At 38.8% G+C, this 21,693-nt stretch overlaps 1 protein-coding gene across 5 annotated transcripts in view; it reads left to right on the top strand.

Annotated features, from left to right (window-relative positions):
* Window positions 1–21,693, top strand: part of PDE4D (phosphodiesterase 4D) — a 714,853-nt gene that overhangs the window by 511,172 nt on the left and 181,988 nt on the right. For all 5 annotated transcript variants that reach the window (XM_068535365.1, XM_068535368.1, XM_068535366.1 and 2 more), the window contains exons 3-5: window positions 5,050–5,086; window positions 12,874–12,947; window positions 17,273–17,322. In XM_068535365.1, the coding sequence (XP_068391466.1) occupies window positions 5,050–5,086; window positions 12,874–12,947; window positions 17,273–17,322 (161 nt within the window). The remainder of the gene's footprint in view (window positions 1–5,049; window positions 5,087–12,873; window positions 12,948–17,272; window positions 17,323–21,693) is intronic.

Below are 21,693 nucleotides of genomic sequence, written 5' to 3'. Positions count from 1 at the left end.
AAGATGAGATTACACTTCAGACTAGAGAATTTTTGCTTATGTTGCATTAGCTCCAATTTCATTTACTTTCTCATCAGTGCATGTGATATGAGCACACATGGGCCTAAAACTGAGGGTTTTATTTTTAGAATGTTTTTGGTCAAATATCAGGCCAAGGCCTTAATTCTTAAAAATGTGAATAAGAAGTGAGCAAATGATTTAAAATTCAGAAGACTAACTTCCAAGGTCACATCCCTTTCTAAAGTTATATGATATATTTTTGTCTTTTTAATTTTTTAAGACTTCAGACAGCATTTCTAGTTTCACAGCAAAATTAAGAGGAAGGTATAGAGATTTCCCATATACTTTCTGCCCCCATACCAGAAAGGCTCATCCGTTATAATTGATGAACTTGCGTTGACACGTGATTTTTTTTTTAGATTTTTATTTTTTTGATGTGGACCATTTTTAAGATCTTTATTGAATTTGTTACAATATTGCTTCTGTTTTATGTTTTGGTTTTTTGGCTGCGAGGCATGAGGGATCCTAGCTCCCCGACCAGGGATCTAACCTGCACCCCCTGCATTGGAAGGCGAAGTCTTAACCACTGCACCACCAGGGAAGTCCCCACATGATATGTTTTTAATCTTAGGAAGTATACCTTAAGATGTAATATTCGCAGAGCAGATGGTCTTTGAAGGGTTTTTATATTCAGTAGTACAGGCAAAATAATATAGTAAATTTTCTCTATGCGGATAAGTATGGTGGTGGATACAGTACCTTTATCTCCCCCCCGACCCCATTTGAAATACAGAGGCAGAAAATCAAAATGCTTTCCCTAGAATGACACTCACATGCACACACAATATATACATAAATACATTTATATGTAGATGTTTACAGATACATATATATATGCACATAAATGCCATCTCCAGAGGCCTTTGTTACATATGATATGCATGTAATCTTGCTACACTCTGAATATGGACATATGATATTAAACTCTCAGCCAGAATTATCACCTCAGTAGGAAACCAAAAATTATTTTATTTCATTTTATTATTTTAGTTTAGGGTAGAAGGACATGAAAATCAGCAGGTGGGTAGAGATTGTTTTGTTTTGTAAGTCATTTTAGTAATTTTTTTGTTTTGATTTTTTTGCATTTATATGTTAACTCTTCCATTTGTTGTATTTATGGTACATATCATCTTTATGAAATGGAAGATGCCTAGAGATTAGGTGTTGTTTGGGATGTGCTTTTGGCATTGATAAATGCCATTACTGGTACAGAATTGCAGTGTTTTAGCACAGACCCACCAGAGTCACATTGCCTACCTTTGAATCCTGACCCCATCACGCCCTGGGCATGGTGATTTTTTTGTCCTTCTTGGGCCTTCCATTCCTCAGGTACAAAAAAAAATTTAATAGGAGATAATCAGTGAAATGTGCTTTGCACAGTTCCTGGCACAGAGTAACCATTTGATAAATATTGGTTATCGTTATTTTATAAAAATTATAACTGTTTGAAAGTAATACCATTATTATTTATCAGTTTGTTGGATATTTGTACTCTGACTTTTTAAAATAATTATATTGAAAGCCCATTTAAGAAATAAAAAATACTGGGAACATATTAAAAGGGCCCCCAGAGCTGAAATCAACAAAACATTACAACAGTTATCTTTGGATGGCTCTTAAAGTTTTTCTGTATTTCCCAAAGTTTCTACAGTTAATATGTGTTTTATATTCAGTATATGTATAAATGTTAGCTTTTACAAGATCAAGTACATTGTGTATGTATTTGTTTATTTTCTATGTCTGTACTTCTGTGAACATGGGAGTAAAGAGTGGTGAGTAGGAAAGTTCCTCCTGTGGCTAATTCCTGGGTGTTGTCAAACAGGGCTCCCAGAAGCATTTTTATGCTTCTAAATGCATTTTTTATGTTGGGCTCCCAGTAGCATTTTTATGTGCATATTAAAAATAAGAACATACTTGTTCTCTAATGACCCTCTAATTTTAAAAGAGGTGGATCAAAGATGGTGATGAATGGGTGATAGTTTTGAGCCTAAGGGAAGAAAGACACCAGGATTTCAAAATACCACTCTCTGTATGTTTATCATTTCCCTAATCCTACTGACAAACTCCAGAGGAGAATGTCTTTCTGGTTTTATAGCCAGAGAGAGTGAAGCACAGAAGATCAAAAAGTTTGCACAACATTCAGGAAGTAAGCCTCAGACCATGGCCCCTCTTCAAAGCACTAGTTCATCCAGCCACCTACCATCCTGAAATCTGCAATGCGTGATATTCAGAAGCAGCAGATACTTTGTGGCCTCTAATGCTTTTCACAGCTTCATAGGATTAGAAATCTTCTCTCAATAAAGTATAAACTTTCTTGTAATTAACTGCTGGTTTGGTAATAATAAAGCGTGGAAAGGCCCTTTTCCTTCTGGTTTGGTAATAATAAAGCGTGGAAAGGTCGTTGCCTCGTGTGTTTCAAACACAGTCTTGAAATGAACTAGGTTACAAAACTGTATTTCCAGGTGCTGCTGTTGGTTGAGCTTACTTTGCAAGAGGGCAAGGAGCTTTTCCCCATTTAAGTGCTTAAACAGTTTCTGGATCCCGGTGAGGTGTCTGTGAGGGTTTGCTTTTTGATTTCTCTCTTTCAGTTTTTTGCCAGTGTTTCTGGCTTCTTATTACAGAAAGTATGAGGGTAGAAATGAAAGCACTGTGGTAAATAATACAAAAGTAGCGGAAGGATGGCCAGAGGCATAGGGAGTAGTTCTTGACTCTATTGTCATCCCTCCCTGGAAGAACAGGGAGTTCAGTGGTGCGCTGCTGAGACGCCTATCCCCACCTCCAGGGGCCAGCAGTGCAGGCTCAGAACTCAGCAAGCTTCTCTTTGAGGGAGGGGAGAGGCTGCCCCCGCCCCAGGGGCCAGAGTGGGTGGCTCCAGTTCAGCCCATGGTCTCGAGGGCAGGCTACCGACAAAGACTTGGACAAAGATTCTGTCATTATACATTCGGTATATATTCAGAGATAATGTATTTTTTTCTGATAAATTTATTTATTTATGTATGTAGTTTGGCTGCGTCGGGTCTTGGTCGCTGCGTGCGGGCTTCCTCTAGTTGCGGCGACTCGTTGCAGTGCGTGGGCTTCTCATGGCACGGGCTCTAGGCGCGTGGGCTTCAGTATTTGTGGCTCGCAGGCTACGTAGTTGTGACGCACGGGCTTAGCTGCTCCATGGCATGTGGGATCTTCCCGGACCAGGGCTCGAACCTGTGTCCCCTGCTTTGGCAGGCGGATTCTTAACCTCTGTGCCACCAGGGAAGTCCCTATTCAGCGATAATTTAAACCCTACATAATTTTGAAAAGGATAGGCTATTTATTGAGGACATTTGCCACTGAATTGCTAGAAATAATCCTACTGTGACTAAAATGAGACGGTCTTGAGATATTTGGCAAAAACAATTTCTGGGCAAGTCAAGAGTGAAATATTTCCATCACTAAAATTATAACTAATTTTCTTTATGCTTTGACACGGAAAGAAAGCAAGACTGATAAATTACCCTAAATATTGTATATTCTAAATAAATATTTTATAGTGCTTGGGAATGAGATACAACCAAAGATAGAATTAAGTGTTTTAATACACATGCACATGCTTTTCAGTTTAGAGTGATTCCAATCCAGTGTAATTCATGTGAAAAATTAAAAGACTTATTTCCAGGGATTGATTTCAGAATGATAACTGTGCCTTGGCCAAGATGACTAAGTTCTTAGAAAATAAACTTTGTAGTCGGGAAATTATAAAGAATAAAATGGAAGAAAAGACTGTACCTTGGGAAAATATCTAGATTTTGTGTTAGTTAAATTTTGGCTCTCTGAATAATCTCTCCAAAGAGCAGTGCCCCTCAAAAGGTGTAATTGCGGAACAAAGAGGGTGCAAAATAACACACGTTTCCTTTAAAGTGTGTTCCACCCCGTTTCTGCTTTATTTTCCCCACACTTTGAATTTCAAGATCTCTGTGTAATTTGATGATGACCGTAACAACTGGTCTAATTATCGGCAGCAATCCATTTACTAACGTCACCCATACGCTGCTTGTGCCGAAGCATATTTCATGAGGGCTGTTTTAGGTCACTCAAGCCCTTTCCAGAATTGTTCATGAGTGAGTGAACCATTTAGTTGCAGTGTTCTCAGTTGGGGTCATGTCCGGAAGCTTTCTGTGTAGAATGATTCCATTCCCTTTTGATTAAAGAGTTCCAGCTAGCTAGATCAAGAAGTATCCCGTGGAGATTTTGGAAATCCTTCTCATGAACTATTCATACTAAGAAACACCACGAAAGAAGTCTGGGCCTGGGTTTCTTACTTTCTTCCAAGCAGAATGTTCACAACTTTCCTTGACTCTCCCTGTGCCTCCAAGACACGTCATGCTGACACCTTGCTCCTGCATCCTCGGCACAGTGTCACTGAGGTTGCTGTAGCAACAGCACACACGGGGTAACATTCCCCCGTAACTACGGCGGCTGGGACGTGAGTCAGTTGAAAAGTTGCACTGGTTTTTATTAGAGTATGACGCAGTCTTACGTCATCCACAGTTACGAGCCCATCCAAGGCTCACACATGGTGATGCAGAGCACCTGATGCTCATCACCTTCCAACGTTAGATGGTCCGGGGACCTCTCACCAGAGCCATTGCCGTTGCTGGCTCCTTCCACAGCGCCCCTCAGTAATACTTACCATAAGCAGCAAAGAGTAAAACTCAGGCCCCGCTGCTGGAACTCCGCTTCTACTGTTATATATCCTGTGCGCTTAATAAGTGCCAGTGACCTTTGTTGATGATCAAGAAGCCCCTCTTTTCACCCAGGGAACTGGACAATGGTTAACATCCCAGAAGACACATCTTCACGCCCGTGACTGAGAAGAACATGTGTTGAAGAATAAGGATGGAATTACTGTAATTCTCTGTGGGGATTTATGAATGAGAAACTTACTATTTAATATTGCTCAGAAGTGGTCCTAGAGTGATCAGTGCCATCTAACGTGGGCTTTGGTTTGTTTTTCAGACATGGAGATGACCTGATTGTGACTCCCTTTGCACAGGTAAGCCCAGCTTGCTGAATGGACAGGTTTCTCACTCATCTGAAATTTTAATTGCGGGGGTTAGTTCGGGTTCTTAATTTCATTCTAAATCAAACACAAGTACAAATACAAATTCTGTGGTTCATTCCAGTAATTTAAAAGCCATGCTAGAGAATGTGACCTTGGCCATATTGGTCTGTTTCCTATAAACCCATAGACCCAATGAGTATCTTTGCTTCAAATTACAAATTACCCAAGTGACATACTTAAATGGGACCACATTTCCTTAACTGACATAAGCACTAAAAGAGGAAAGCTATATCATGGATTAAGTTACATTTAGTATAATTAGGTGCATGATCAGTGCTTGAAATTCCGTATTCCACTTCAACTTGATGCTTTATTTACTCTTTTTTTAAACACGTTATTTGTCCAGAGATTTAACTGAGTGGCATATTTATGTTTATTTGTTCCTTTTAGGTATACAAATCATGAAAATACTTTAACCACATGACAGAAATGCTAGAAGGTGAAAAAACCATCTAAAGAATTTTGGAATATATATAAAGTGGTTGATAACCCGATATTCTTTGTATAGACCAGTGCTTCTCAACTCTAGCTATGCATTAGAATCAGCTAGAAAGATTTTATCGCATGCTGCACCTCTGATCAATTGAATCCAAAGATCTGGGGGTTGGACCCAAACACCTGTAATTTTTAAAGGCCCCGGTATTTTCTCAGGAAGAGTTGAGAGCCACTGGTACGGACAGACTACGGATAGAATGGGATAAAACTGATTCAACCTGGGACACGAAGCATGTTTAAAGCCAACACTGACTGTTAATAGGAAATGTTAAATATTGGAATACAGGTGATCTAGAGGGTTATAAAAATCATAATCAAGGCTACATCAAAACTAGCTCTACTGCCTTGGGCAACTCACTTAACTTGCCTAAGACTTCTTTTTTCCAGTTGGTAAAACTGGGGACTCAGCTGGATTAAGATAGTCAGGGCCCAGTCAAAGCCCATCATCTACTCTTGCTAAATGAATGAACTTGGGCAACTGACTGAACTTGGGCAAGCCTGGTGTCCTCCTCTGTGAAATGACACTTACAAGACTACTCACCTCATAACGTTGTCAAGAGATTGAAATAGTACCAAGCTTGTAAGACGCTCAGCACAATTTCTAGAAAATAAAATACTTAATGAATTTTGTGTTGTTATCAGTAAGGGTTCTTTCATCTCCAAAACGTCATAATACGCATTGTTTTTAAAAAATGCATAATGACAGTGTTTGGATAGCAGTATTATGTATGATTCTTCCACTTTTTCAAATTTCCTGAAATTTTTTAATTGCTATAATTTAGACCAAAAATTTAATGAGTCAGTAAATTGCAAAGTATATAGTGATCTTTTTCATTGATGCAGACAATTAAAGATAGAATGCAACCACCATCCTTTTAGAAGGTTAATGTCTCATTTGCTTCAAGTTTTGCTGGATATCATTAGTTCTTTCTAATATCTATATTTCTATGTTCAAAACATTTACAATCATATGTTTTCATAATATTTTGTGATAACAAATCTTACAAAGCTAAGGACTTTTAATTGGTTGCTATTGAGTACCCATAACTTTATATCTAAGAGCTCAGAGCTCTTAGATATAGAGCTCTCAGTAGACAGAGTAAATCAGGCAAAATAATATATAAATAACCATCACCAAATGTAGAAACAATCATTCCAACTTGAGTTTATTTAGGTTATTATTCTTGCTTCTAACTAAAATCTCTAGGTATTGTAAGAAAAATATACATGAATATATAGTAAAATATGGAAAAAAATAATCTGTATATGATACCTTATCATCTTACTTCAGGTAGTATGTATGAATCTCCAGCTAACTGGTCAATAAATTTGACTTGAACCTTGCTATTAGCACTCTTAAATTCTAAGGAAACCTAGTCTTTTACATAATTAGACATTTTTTTTAGTGTACTTACAATCTCCAAAAAACTAATAGAATTTCAGTATACTGAGAAATATATATATGTAAAATATCATTTAGTCTGTGTTAGTGAACTGTTTAAATAAATAAGATATATACTTAATGCCCTTGAAATTGGAACTTTGAATAAAACACGCTCTGTGTAATTTTTAAGCATATATGATGCCTGAAAATAATCCTGGAATCTATTTAGGAAAGTTTGCTTATGATTAGCTTAATGACTCATGACACCTTATAGAAGGTGGTTATTGCCCCAGAGGCTGCAGATTCATTTTCAGTGACTTCATCACAGTTTTCACAAATGGCCTTTTACTAGGGTGTATGATCTGGAAAGCTCTACTAGAATTTTTTTCAAAAGCCTGTTTAACCCTGTTCAGTTTTGATAGAGCATCTTTGGGGAAGCAGGTAAGAAAGAAGGCCCAGTTAGTGGCAGTTGTCTATGGCCTTCTCCTCAGCCCGATTGGGCACCACTAACTTATTTCGTTGACCTAACCAATAAATAACTCCTCAAATTTTTAATACAGGCTGGAGTATTCACCATTTAATGCTAAATATTATAATGCTTAAGCTGTAAGATGTTTATGTCACTTGAATTGATACCAACATTATTTGGTCAAATATACCAATGGACAGAAGACAGTGGACATTAGACAGGTCACTCAGGGAAGTGTTCAAATAGGCCATAGAATTCCCCCCTTTCCCCAGCATGCTTTGGGGTTTGAAACTTCACACTAGATTATTCTGGTGAAAAAAGCCATACTGCTTTCAAAATAAAATCTTTTACATAGAAAAGAAATATAAGCAAAAGGAAGAAAAAGAAAATTTCCTATAATTCCAAACCCCAAAATAACTACTATTGACATTTTACTTTCTACCCCTTTCGGTTTATTTTTCTGTGCCTACTTTCCTTAATTTCCCATAATTCTTGAAAATGGGCCTCCCACTCTAAACTGGTCAAAGTCTGTTCCCAAGCCCATCTTATCTTCTGCCTCCTCTTGACAACTCATTTCTTTATGCTTGCCTTCATCTCCAAAACACGAAAAGATCCCTCCCTGTTGTTTCCCAGTCACAGTTTACTGTGAAGCTAAGAGAATAAAATCTTAAGTTACGAGAGAATTTAGGAAGACGTGTAAGGTCATATTCCACTTTGATGGATAGGGCTGAAGCATCGTGCACAGACGTAATCTTCAGCAAAGATCCTACAATACCCCTCCATATTCTATTCCCAAGTCTAAAACACTGTCAGGGTTAGAAATTCTTGCTGGTGTTCAACCTAAACACTTTTCCACTTCCAATTTCTTATGTTTTCCCCTCTAAGCTCAGAATCCTTTTGATCCCCAGGAAAATAAATATTTTATTGGTTTCCATTTTGAAATATTCTCCTGTGTTTGGGTCAAAATCTTTTGGTTTGGGTATTCCCTTAGGGTAGGTGTTGACAGGAATGATGCAGTGTCACCTGATGCCAGTCGGCAGGTGGCCTTTTCCTCCCAAGGGTGTAGTCACAATTTGGCCAGAGTTCTTGAGGGGACCAAGGAACACCAAGGAGGCACAACACTGATGAAATGTAGGGAACCCTGCTTTGTAGTCAGTTGCCTCCAGCCCCACCTCCCATTATTTGTGTTGCATCGTTTGTGACTACCTTGTAAAACTCTAAGTCAACTAGAATCCTCCTCTGGAGGTGTGCAGTATTAAAAGAAGTGGAATCTTTGGTTAAGGAAAAGATAGGAAATGTCCAAGTATTATCCTGGATCCTTGGAGAGACCCTCATGTCATTCAGACTGAGCAGATATGCCTGATTTAAAAATACAGGGTAGGAACAAGCAAGTCATTTCACCTTTACTCTTACCAAAATACAGCACGTGGGATAATTTTAGGGAAAATGCAGTGGTTATTAACCCTGTAGAACATTACTGTTCCTTGGTAATTGGACATTGTCAATTTTATAAAAATGCCCTTGCGTGTCTCTTCCCCATTTCACTCAGAAACAGTAATCTGGTGATCTCATCATTGAATCCAACAGGCTCTCCCTGCCTGGCTAAGAAAGAAGAAAATCATCACATTTCAGTTGCTTATACCTGTTAGGTTTTTTTATCCTTCATTAAAATAAATTTCAGTAGCATGTTCTAGGAATCTAAGTACTTTTGGGGTTGAACTATATAAAACTATCAATATTCAACCTTTGCTGACATACAAAAACAGCAAGTTCATATGGTTTAACCAAAACGTAACTTGGAAAGAGGTTTTCTATCAAAATGACCTCTTTGTCTTGTAAATAATCATAATTTGGCTCCAGGTTTTTCTGGAGCTAAAACCCAGGCAAGGAGTTCTTTCTCCCTCCTCGGCCCCTCCCACCCCACCCAACCCAAGGCCTGTGGCAACTCATGGTCTTTGTTTTATTGCCATCTAGTGGCATAAAGTATATTTGGAATCAAAAACAATCCTCAAAACAATTTTTTGTTTGTTTGTTTTTGGTTTTTTTGGTTATTTTTTAAGCAGGAGTTTTTTTTAACACGGATGTTATTGCCACATCTTTTTTTTTTTTTTAAAGCAATCTCCTCTTCAAACCTTTATAAGAAATTATTATTATATAAGTACACATTTCTTTTAGGCTAGTGTGTTCAGATGTTTAACTTTTTAATGAAGTCCACATTTTCCTGCCATTTTCAGTGAATCTTATTGGTTAATAGATGTTTAGAAATACCTAAGAAAGTCTGAGATTAGTGTGTGCAAATAGCATTTAATCCCTCTCACAGACCAGTACAACTCTGTGCAAAAGTTTTCCATAACACTCATCATTTCTTTCTTAAAGTGTATTATTTCTCCTCATTCCCAATGTATTTTGACCTTGACTGATTATACTTTTGCTTGGAGGGGCAGAAGAGAAAGAAATGACCTTAATTTTCTAACCGTTGAGCTGTGTGGGAGAAAACCTCAGGGACCGTTTTGGGTAGCAAGCATTAAAGAGTGAAGAAAATTACAGAAGCATCAGAGCCCTGACTATAGCTCTTAGAGGGTTGAATTCAAGAAGGGTGAGAGCTGCCCTGTAACAAAAGCGAAGAAAGATTGAACCCTAACTAAGGGGCCTGTGTAAAACTGTTTCTAGTTCTTCCCCACAGCCTGTAGTAGCAGATGTCTCACTCTTTGTGTCCTGCAATGCAGGCGAGAACAGAAAAGACTAACCCAGTGCTTTTGGGATGTGGTCACCCAGGATCACTCGACCCGGCCTAGGGCAACACCCCCTTATAACATTTGGTTGAGACTTTTATTTACACTTTTTGCCAGTATCATGTGTCATAGTGCAGGCGAGAATAGTTAATACTTAACATAACATGTGTAAAATATTATTTGTCCTACCACAAAAACAATAATGTAATACTTGCACACATAGGGAATGATGCAGCGACAAGGTTATTTACTGCAGCCGTGTTTGTAAAAGTGAAATTTAGGAGACAATCTAAAAGTCAATGAGGAGAGGGCACAGGCAGCTGAATGGAGAAGGGGCTGAAAGGGAAATTTCTTTCTTCACTTTCTATTTTGAAATATTTCATCCATATAAGAGAAGCTATCTAGGGACTTTCTAAAATATAAAGAATAGCACTAAAATCAACAGTTTAAGAAATAGAACAGTGCCAAGATTTTAATGCCCTGAGTGTCCTTCCCGGATTTCATCTATCTGCCTCCTATCAGAAATAACAATAATTTTGCTTTTTGTCTTTGTTATTGAGAAAGAGACAATCTACTTTTGCTTAAATTCTGTACCATGTGGGGATAGAGATTATGCAAAAATAAATATAAAATTTAAAAATTAAATTTAAAGTAAAAACCAAAATAAAATCATCTAATTTAATATCTTTATTATAACAGAGGCAAAAACCTGTATACAGAAAAACAAGTGGAGTAGATCTTTCATGAAGTAATGCTTCCTTTCAAATGAGCATAAAACATGAATTACCTGCGCTACTATTTCTATTTGCCCAGCTGTCAGATGCAGTGCACTTACTATAATGTATTAAAATAAAGTTCTCTGAATTCTGAGGTTAAATTTTTGCCTAGAATAAGGATCGATCAGGGGGTACAATAATCTTATTTAAAATGCTTTATTAGTGTATTTGATATTCAATTCTTAAAGCATAAATTCAGCCTGCATGATTTTTCAGATTTCTTTCTGCATCACTCAAGATTTCATGCCTAATAAAAGACATCATGGTTTGATGTCAGCAGTTGGCTATTTGAATACTCCGTCATAGGCAGCGTGACCTTTCGGCAGTGTGAGTTGTTTATCTGTGATAATGAGCCAGATTTTTCCAGTGACTGAGTTAATCATGGTTGGCACCTTAGGAATCACCATTAACTCCTTCAGGGGATAATGCTGTAGGTCACTGCCCCAGGGCATAAACAGTATCCCAGTGACTTAGAAGAATTAATGCCAGTTTCAAAAATGTCTGAGACATTTCATCTTAAAACAAAATTTAGACTGACTTTAGTCTAGGTCAGCGCCAAATGACAAAATTCTGGAAACAGCTCTGGAACCCTTGGAGCAATTATAAAAAATGTGCCCTGCTCCCACTGCCACCGGCATATTGTCAGTTATAGGCATTAAGTAAATTCCCTGTGCACACGCCAAATCATTAAATGGAATGTTGCCATAATGGGCTAATATTCACTGAGTGCCTTGTGTTTGCCAGGCACTGTTCTTGGCACCTAAACTGTCATTTCATCTCATTTTCACAGCAACCCTGTGAGGTAGATGTCACTATCCTGGTGTACAGATGAGAAACTAAGGGTCAGAGAGATGATGCAACTTGTCTAAGTTCACACGATGGCTATATAACAGAAGTAGGCAGTCTGGGGTGTTATTGGTACCTAATAAGACATCTGAAATCTATGTTTTAGGGAAACTTAACATTGTGATTGTCACCCAGATGACCCATAACCTCACCTAATACAGGCTCCGCCCTGGGGGAGACTTGTGCATTCTAGGAGGAAGTGAGGGGGGTAGAAGGAGACAGTGCTCTTGTCACTTTTCTCTCCTAGTCTTTCGATTCTTTTGCCACTTTATAGTTTCACTAGAATTAGAAAAAAGGAGGGGCTATCAGAGATAGTGGGACCTATTGGTCCAGCCTTGTGTATGTGGATATGTTGTGTCTATGTATTCATTTATACAACAAATTTTTCTTGAGTGTCCTCTGTGGGCCAGGCACTGTGCACATGGACAGTCTCATTTTACCTGAGACCATATAATTCATGATTCAGATAACCTTAACGAAGAAAAGAAGCTCTGTTTACCAGCTAGAATAACCACGTGGCAAAGGTGAAAAAACAATTTAAAATTTACTTTGTTTGCCAATTTCAAGATTACGGCATTCTTGGTGAACGTTTGAAGAGAACTTGGGGGTAATTTTGTTTGACATTTTGCCCCTAAAGTGAGACTTTATTAATATTTTATATTATGCTATTTCAAATATGCATAAAATGCAACAACATGCTATCCATATTGCCTGGGATACTGTTTTAGTGGCTGGGGAATCCAGGAATACTGTGGAAACTGCTGCTATTGTCACCATATTCATAGACGATAAGGAGAAATATCTGGAAAATCCTTAAGTCTGGCCTCTCTGGCTTTCAAATGGATCCATGTAAACTTTACCAGGTGCTGGGAGATTCTTCAGTACTATATGAAACTAAGTTGCAAGCAATATCAAATTTTCACTTAACAAACCATTTTTAAAAATCACCAGACCACTTCATATTGCATTAAAGAGGGCCTTATTTCAAGAAGTTTAAAGAATCATTTTTGTTGTAGGTCTTGGCCAGCCTGCGAACTGTACGGAACAACTTTGCTGCATTGACTAATTTGCAAGACCGAGCACCTAGCAAGTAAGTTATTCATTTTTCCCCCCTCCTTCTGGCTGAACTTTTATACAGTGTTTTTTCCATTTGATTGAACTCAAGGCAGTATATTAGATTTCTCTGAATCATTGCCATGCTGTCTAACCATTTACACTAAGTCATATGAAGTCCTGTTAATTTTCTGTAAATACTTTGTAGTGATGGTTCTCCTATCAGAAATGAATCAGGATGGCAAATAAATATGGTGATTCCATCTGTCAGAAATCACCTGGCAGGATCAGTCCTCTGCCCAGTTATTTACACTCAGGGTAACTTCATAGGTTTGGCTTAATTCATAAATTTACCATGGGCAAATAACGTCATCAAGCTTTGAAGTCAACCCAAAGTTATCCTCTTACTTCTAAGACAACCATTACTTGGAGAAGTGTCATATCATAGGGAAGATCTCTAATTCTCTTGCCGTTACTGACTCAGGTCAGCAACAGCATGGAAGTGTTAACACAATGGGGATTTATGGGATCACAGGGGAAGCATTTGAGAGAGAAAGCTGAGATGGAAAGTAACTATAATTTGGGGGTCCTAATAAAGATGGAAAATGAAAAAAAGAAAATTAATTTTCTAAGATTAAATGGAAAACTGATTATTCAAATGCCATAATTTTGACAATCTATTATGAATAATACAGTATTATCATTAAAATATCAACTCTGAAGAATTTTCCAGAAAAAAAAACCATTTCTTTAAGTCAATATTAAGAGGACAGTGAATGGAAATTTATTTGAACTTATGTAAGCATATAAAATTTTGTTGTAATCACTACTTCTTAAAGAACACATGAAAAAAATCTAAACTTTCCATCCCATAATAATAGAATCTACCTCCCAAATTCACATTTTCCATGATTAAGAAAAGCTCTGGCCATTATGCACATACTTCTTGTGATAGAACAAGGTTTTTTTTTTAAAAAAAAAAAAAAATCAATATAAATGCCACAATGCAAACAATTGGAATGGAACCCAGAGGTGTCAGTTGACTGTCGTGTGTTGCAGGTAATGAAATTTTGCAGTCCTGTTCCCTTAGCCTGAGCATTTCTCACCTTCTTCTTCCCCTCCTCATCCACTGGGCTAATTGTAATTCATTCTTTAGGTTACAGCTTAAATATAATTTCATTTGGGGCACTGTCTCTGACTAACACCCAACATGCATGCACACCCACAGGCCCCAACCTGGGTGGTATGCTTTTCCATTGCCATCTGATTGCATCCTGTCCTTAACCCCTGCTTTAGCGTGTTTCTCTCAGTGTCCAGTTGCCTATCTGCTTGTCTTGAGAATGTCAGTTCCCAGAGAGCAGAGGTCGTATCTCGTCCACGTTCGAATTCCCGGTGCCTAGTGTAATACCCAGCACAGTGTCATCACTCTGCACGTGCAGCAAACTGGCTGGAAGGGTGACGCCAGGATGCAGAATGGGAAACCTGAGGGTGGGCTTCAAGCTGTTTGTTTATTACCAAACACATCTTCCACGTTCAATCACCCCTTTGGGGCTTTTGGCATTTGGTAGCTCCTAGGTATAGTCACCTCCTCTTTGGAAAGTCTCAACCCTGCAAGAGAAATGAAATTACTGGTGTCCCTTACAAACTTTTCTGGCCTCAACTTTTGTCCAGGAAATTGAGATTTTTGTCTTTGAAAGGTGAACAAAACTTTATAACGAATTCCTTTTATGCTTCCTTCAGACTTGGTCACTTGTGTAGCAGTATCTCTACCTGTGGCGGACACATAGTTGTTCAACAGGTGTGAAGGCATCAGGCTGGCCTTTCTGTCCCCAAAGAGATGATCTGAGGCCCATTCTATATGAGACAGAGGTTTTCAGCTGACTTACGGGGACAAAACAGATTAAAATGGAAAAGAGCATCTAGAGGAGGGTAGAAAATCATACTTTATGCCTGCACTTGACCTGCTTTATAATGCCCTGGGTGAAACCTAACCAAACAGTGCGATCTGGCAGACCCTAAGTAAAGGTGTTTGTGGTCTCTCTTTTGGTCGGTACAGATTTGTACCTCCTTTACTGATTCAAACCCGATCAGCCTTTTCAGGTATCAGAATAGTAGGACTCAGTCTACACACAGATAAACTCTCTTCTGTTCAGTGATAGCAAACTAGTGCATCATCACGTGATGAGTCGAGGGAGCCAGAATTCCCCCGCAGGGTACTCACAGTGCCACTAGAACACTCCCAAGCTCACCGCTGGATTTTGTGGAAGGCATGTGCTAGCTTGCATGATCCACCTTTACTATTTACTACAAGAAAGGAGCCTAGAAGCATGCCTCTGAAGCCCTGACCCCTGAAGGTCCTCACTTGCACGTGGCTGACTTTTGCTAACTCGCTGCTGGTTCCTGTGCCCTTGCTCTTCCTTGTCCTTGAGATTTTCCATTCCAGAAGTGAGTTCTGGCTCATTCTTCATTAAATGATTTATCACTGTAGCCATGGATCAAATGATTGATATTTTCTGCTTGTCGTTAGTTGTTGAAATATCAAGTTCCCAAGTGCCAGTTGTAGGATTGAAATCAAAAGAAGATAATAAGAAACAAGTCCATGATGTGGTTTCCAAAACTATAGAAAAGCTTAAAAATATTTCTTTGATGCCTTTCCTAGACAAAATAAATGCTCTCTAAGTTTTCACAGAGCAAGGACTAAAAAGGAGTAATCATTATATAAATGATTTGAATAATAAACTCTCAGCAAGTAGATATCTGTTAGTATATAGACCAAAACTATTTCAGAGTAGCAGTTTTAAACATTAACCTTTCTTTTTTATAAAGCATTAGTTGAGTTTCAAATTCCCCCATTTTATTTCATAATAAAGACTAAAATAACTCAGAAGTAAATGTTGGTGCATTTTCAATCAAATGCAAATTTTCAATCCCAAACTGATATCAATAAATTTAAGAGCAATAAGACAGAGCCAGATGCTGACTGGAACCAAGGCAGTGGGAATTTAAAAAGTACCAGACTGCTTTCCCCATGTATCTTCCAGCCCTGCTAAGAGATTCATCATCTCAGGAAGGCAGATTGGACCAGGGCTCTGCAGGAACCTGCCATCTGCACAGGTTCCACGAAAGCAGCCTAAAAATAAGGCAACATAGCAGAGTGCAGGCCCTAGAATCACATTGCTTTAGTTCAAATCTCAGCTTTCTTACTTTGAAGAAGTGATTTAAATTTCCAAAGCTTGTGTTTTCCTCATTGGTAAAATGGGAACCATGAGTCTGCCTGCCTTAAGGTTTCTTATGAGGGATTAAATGAGATAATTCATCTAAAGTGCTCCTTTAGCGCAGCGTCCAACACGCAATAAGTCCGTATTAAGCGTTAGCCACTACTAGAAGTACCAAAACAAACAACCCCCAGAAATGAAAACAGACATTTTTCAGACACCCTTGAATGTATCTATTTTCTAAAATTTTCTTAAAGATCACTAATTTTAAGAGCTTTCAATTGTAAGTAACAACTTTATAAGGTTACATTTCAAAAAAATTAATGGAGATTCCATAAATGATATTTTCTTCAACATAATCGATTAAGCAGTGGATACATTGTGCTGGGCTCTGCAGGGAATACAAGTTAATCAAATAGCATGGGGTTTTGTTTTTGTTTTTGTTTTTTACCCCAAGGGGTTTATAATCATCGTGTGAAACTTCGCCAACATCTGAAAAATTAGAGAATACAAAATAGAATTGATTTAAGTACCTTTAGTTTATAGTGTTTCTAAAGTCTCTGTAGCATCTATTTGGACCCATCGTTAATATACCTCTCTAACAAATGGAGCAGAGGTGTTTCTTAATATAAGGAAATAGAAAGGAAAAAGTTGAAGTGTAATAGCTTCTCAAAGTGCAATATAGTTTACAAGGGGTCATTCACTTCTGATAATGTATAGGCAATCATGAGAATTTATGCCAAAAATAAAAGTTTCTTAACACTGTATTAGAGAAACCAATTGTAGACTGACTGCTTTTTCAAGTTCAGAAAGTCTGTGTTTGCTCTGTAAGCCCTGGCTTAATTGAATACGGTCAATCAATAAGGACTTCCTCTTCTCTCTTGTCTCTGTGACATTTACATCAGCTTTATTTACCCCAAAGTCTATCACCATGTGATTTAGCTTTTTTTTTTTGACACATGATCTGAACTATAGTACAAAGGGTACCTAGGAACTTGACTGGCTAGTCTGAAAGAAATCTTCATTTGCATGTCCTAACTTAAAAATAATCCTTAAATTTAAATGGCATATCTGAAATGACTCAGAGAGTCCTCAGACCAACAAAGTATCATATATTTACAGCTCTGTATTTTTCTCTCTTTGTCAGAAGATCACCCATGTGCAACCAACCGTCCATCAACAAAGCCACCCTAACAGGTAAGAAGGACCTGGGTGATTATTCTTCTCACATCTAGGAAAAAAGCATATTTTCCAAGATTCAACCTTATTAGCACCAATTGTTTCTGCAATTCTAAAATCTTTAAGAAATTAATCCTTTCTTCTCTATATTATCATTTCTCTCACTGATCTCACAAGCTGTCCATTTAACCTATTGGAAAAACTTAACTGATGTGCCATTTTTTTTAAACAAGTTAAATTTTTACTCTTACTCGGTTGAGTGTTGGTTGCTCTGGGCATTTGTATTTTGAGAGATAGCATTACCTTCGAAATGCTGACCATGTTTCCGAGCTTGTGTTATCAGCATGATGTTAATATACGGTAGCTTGGTTTAATGAAAGTCAAAGCATAAATAAAAGGTACCTTCTTGGTTAATGAATTTCCCGGTTGTGTGTAGGAAGGAACACCATTCCAGTACTCCTGATTTGGACCCAGAGAGTTGAGATTAAATTCAGTCTGGGAGAGGAGAGAAGAAGTAATTTTACAATACAGAAAAGTTCAATGAGATCAAAAGAACAGATGTTTGGGGAAGAGAAGTGGATGGAAGGATGAGGGGCGTAGAGGTCAGAAGAATAAAATTACTCCGATTCCTATTAGTCTATTTTAGACATGGGGCTTGACCTCAGCCGAGCCAAAAACAGAACAGATGATCTCATTTTGCTAAACCTGAAACCGAATTGAACTCATTTGATCATTTCTTGAAACCCCAATTGATTCATTAAAATAATTGCCTGGAGAAGAAAACCCATGTTTTCTAAAATTATTACCAGAAGACAATTAACATATTCTCCAAACTAGACCAATAGTTCACTTGATTCAAGTGTCTTCTTTGGACTCCAGCTCATGATATGCAGAGGAGCTCATTATTACATTATTAGTGACTCTACTTTGCTGGAAAGTTAACTTCATCATGTCCAGTCAGGACCTTTCAACTGGGCTCCTTTGTGGTCACCACATCAAAGTGATTCCGGGACAGTCGTTAATGTTGGTCTTTCCTGAATGCCTTTCAAATGGGACTTGTGTTCCACTGACTATTACATTATTGGTTCTCTTTTCCACGTGTATCTTTCAAGATCTTATTGGTGATGATTTTCAACTGGCATTTCATAGTCTTATGTCTGGTTTACCCATTTTCTTCTTGGCATTGGTCAAGAGATGAACAATAATTGAAATTCCTACAGATTAAAGTAAGTTCTTTGAGTAACAGATTTCTTCTTCAGAAACCCCAATTTAATATGAAAGAGCCCAAGTCTACCTGGGGCCTCTAATGAGAGCGACCGCATGGAACCTGGTCCCCAGCCCTGCTCCCAGCACTAGACCTGACCCATATAAAGAGGGAGACCGTCACCCCCTTTATCTTTGCAATAAGTAAGACTCCTCTGACCTCACAGTCTGTGCAGAACTCAGTGCTATTTTGGTCCCTGAAAGCTTGTAGCCTGAGGTCACATATGAGCCAGCCCCACAGAGCATCCTTCCGGAAGAGCAGCTGCAGGTACCAGTGGAGGCTGCTGTCCACCAAGAGGTTGTGTGTGCTCCGTGGTCAGGGCAGCTGCCCGGCCACCCTGGCCAACGTCTGGCACTGATTAAAGAAGGAGTAGCTGCACTCAGAGGGCACAGACTTGGTCTTGAACACATATGAGAGACCCCATCGAAGCTCCCAGAAATTCCACGTAGTGCTGAGGCCCGGAAGCAATACCAGAGGGGACTGTGGGCCACGGAAATCTGGGCTAATATGGCCTCATTTGTACCCACATGATCTTGACCTGAGGCCTGGGGACGGTGGGGCTCTAGAAATATCTTATTTAGGAAGGGAAACTAATTAACTGTCATCAAGGGCTTTGTGCGGCTGTGTTCATCCCAAAGCACAACAGGAAATTAAATGACTAGTGAATGGAAGCCTTCTTCCTTGCCCAAGAATAGCAAACCAAGGTGAAAAAGTCAGATGAGGGGGTGAGGGAATGAGGGCAACAGCAAGGGACATTCCTCTCTCTGAGCTCATTCTGAAAAAGTATGCCCTTAAAACCATAAATCACGAAAACAGTAGCAGTTGAGACTTCGATGGAAGACTTCAGACACACAGAAAAGGTGGTGCTTGTGAATTCCTGCCCCCAGCAGCTGACAGCTCAGGATGTAACTCCAAGTTCGCTCCCTGGCAAGTGAGTGAAGTGGAGAAGAGTGTTAAAAAGAGTCAGTGGGGCACGCTGGAAGAGGAACTTGGCCTTCTTAGAAATTTTTCTTAGGTTCTAGAGGAACAGTGTAGTATACAGGTAAGTTCATGGTTGGTCCAAAAGGCCGCTGTGGTGGACAGGCGCCTCTGGAGGGTAGCTCCATAGAACATCACTGACAGGGCGCCCCTGGAATTGGGGGGCAGGGGGGCGGGAAGCTGCTCTGCATGTCCAGAATCCAAGCCATGTTCTATCATGGTAGCTGTGTGGCTCTGGGCAGGTTACATAGCCTACCCCTGCCTGTTTTCCCATTTACAAAACAGCGATCATACGTCATGCAGTTATTGCTAAATAAATGAGTTCATCTGTACAATGCTCTTAGCATAGAGTATGCACTCAGTGCATCATTTTATTTTGCTTTGTTGTTGTTTTTATTGGTTTTTGTTTTTAGGATTCATGCCGTATGTAACTAGGGGTGATGGAAAGAACAGGCCAGAGAGATGAGAAAAGGAAAGGGAAGAGTGAAAGACAAACTGGCAACGTCATAGGAGTAAAAGTTATGGATCCCCCCACAAAATGGTCAAAATGCACACACTTCCTTTGTGCCTGTTATAAGTGGGGCCTCTAATTGCTCCCAGCGCTGTATCCCGACCTCTCATCACAGCCACAGGCATTGGTGCCTTTGTGGTGTGGATGATAAACTATTGTTCAGGATTATTTTCAAAGTTGAAGAACTTATTTTTGAGTCACAGAACTTTGAAGACAGAAAATTAACTCTCCGTAAGTCAACTTCTTGAGTTTTATAAAAGGAGAGTTGAGAACTTTAACTCTCTCTCTCTGTCACACTACGCCTTCTAAACTTGCTCCCGTAGAATTTAGACTACTCTTTTCCCCCTTGGAGGTTATTCCATTTGACACGTGTTAAAGCCAGGAAAGTTTGATTTTATCTCATTAGGGCTAAAGCATGTTAGTTGGTTGCCAGATTTTATTTCTATACATAATAGGTAAATACATAGCTCTACAACGATTTAACAATTTTTCAAAAAATAAAGCTTCCAAATGTGCATTTAGAAAAGAGCCTTCCTGCTAAATGGCTCTTTGTTCTTTAGTGTGATATAACAAAAAGACTGGTGTGTGGCATTTGGGGGCCTGAGTGTAAACCCTGTCTCTCTCATTCGCTTTATTCCCTCATTTGAAGAATGGAGATAGGAGTTCCTCTCAGTGCTGTTGCAGGAATTCAAGGAGGTAGGTTAGACGAGGAACAGAAACCTGTCATGAGTAACTCACCAAGTGTTTTCTTCCTACAACCCTCCTCCATGCCTGACATTTTGTTGTTGTTCCTAAAGCTATTTTAAACACGGGTAGCGTAGAGGAGGAGGACCTTGGTGATGTGTCAGCTTTACTCGTGCACTTCATTTATGATTTGGTTTGCAGACAGTAACGATGGGACATTTTTAGGAATCCCTACACTTAGTGCAAGGCTCACGTGCATAGGTCCTTAGCGGATGGTGAGTAGCAGAACTAAAGAGTGTGTTGAAACATGAGAGGGCAGCAAAGAGTCAGAGCTGCCCAAGCCATACCTGCGTTGTGACATCGAGCCCGGGTTTTGGTGTAGAGCCATGTCTTTGGGGGCACAATTGGTTCTCTTGAGCATTTCATTTTCAAATGATGTTCACTCAAGAAAAGAGTTCTGTGGCCATCTCATGAGACCTTGTCACGTCTCCACGATATCACTTTACAATGTTTGTTATTTCCATATTTTCTGTCCCTTTATTTAATCATATTTAAACTGAGGATTTTCATGTGAGAATGTAACTGAGAGAAAATTTATTTAAACTTTCTTTTAAACTTTTAAAGATGAGAAAACTGAGACCTAGTGAGAGAAAATGCTACTTAGAGGCAGAGCCAGGAATAAATGCAGGACTCCTTTTTGCCAAGTTTAGGATCCTTCGTATACATAACCCTATAAAATTATCCATCAAGTGAGGGTAGCCTTCAGACCCACCACGGAAGTATATGTTTTGGAGAAAGTAAAAGAAATCTTACAGGATATTGATTTCTGGGTAATAGATATAACATTGGATTTTCTTTGTATATGGACCCCAAAATTTGAAAATATCCTGTGCCGATTTCTCACTGGACAGGTCTTTGTATTTAGAGCTATTTTTATTATATCCACAGCTTA

This window comes from Eschrichtius robustus, chromosome 2 (assembly GCF_028021215.1).
Source record: "Eschrichtius robustus isolate mEscRob2 chromosome 2, mEscRob2.pri, whole genome shotgun sequence".
NCBI classification, from domain to species: domain Eukaryota; kingdom Metazoa; phylum Chordata; class Mammalia; order Artiodactyla; family Eschrichtiidae; genus Eschrichtius; species Eschrichtius robustus.
This window is presented reverse-complemented; position numbering and strand designations above follow the sequence as displayed.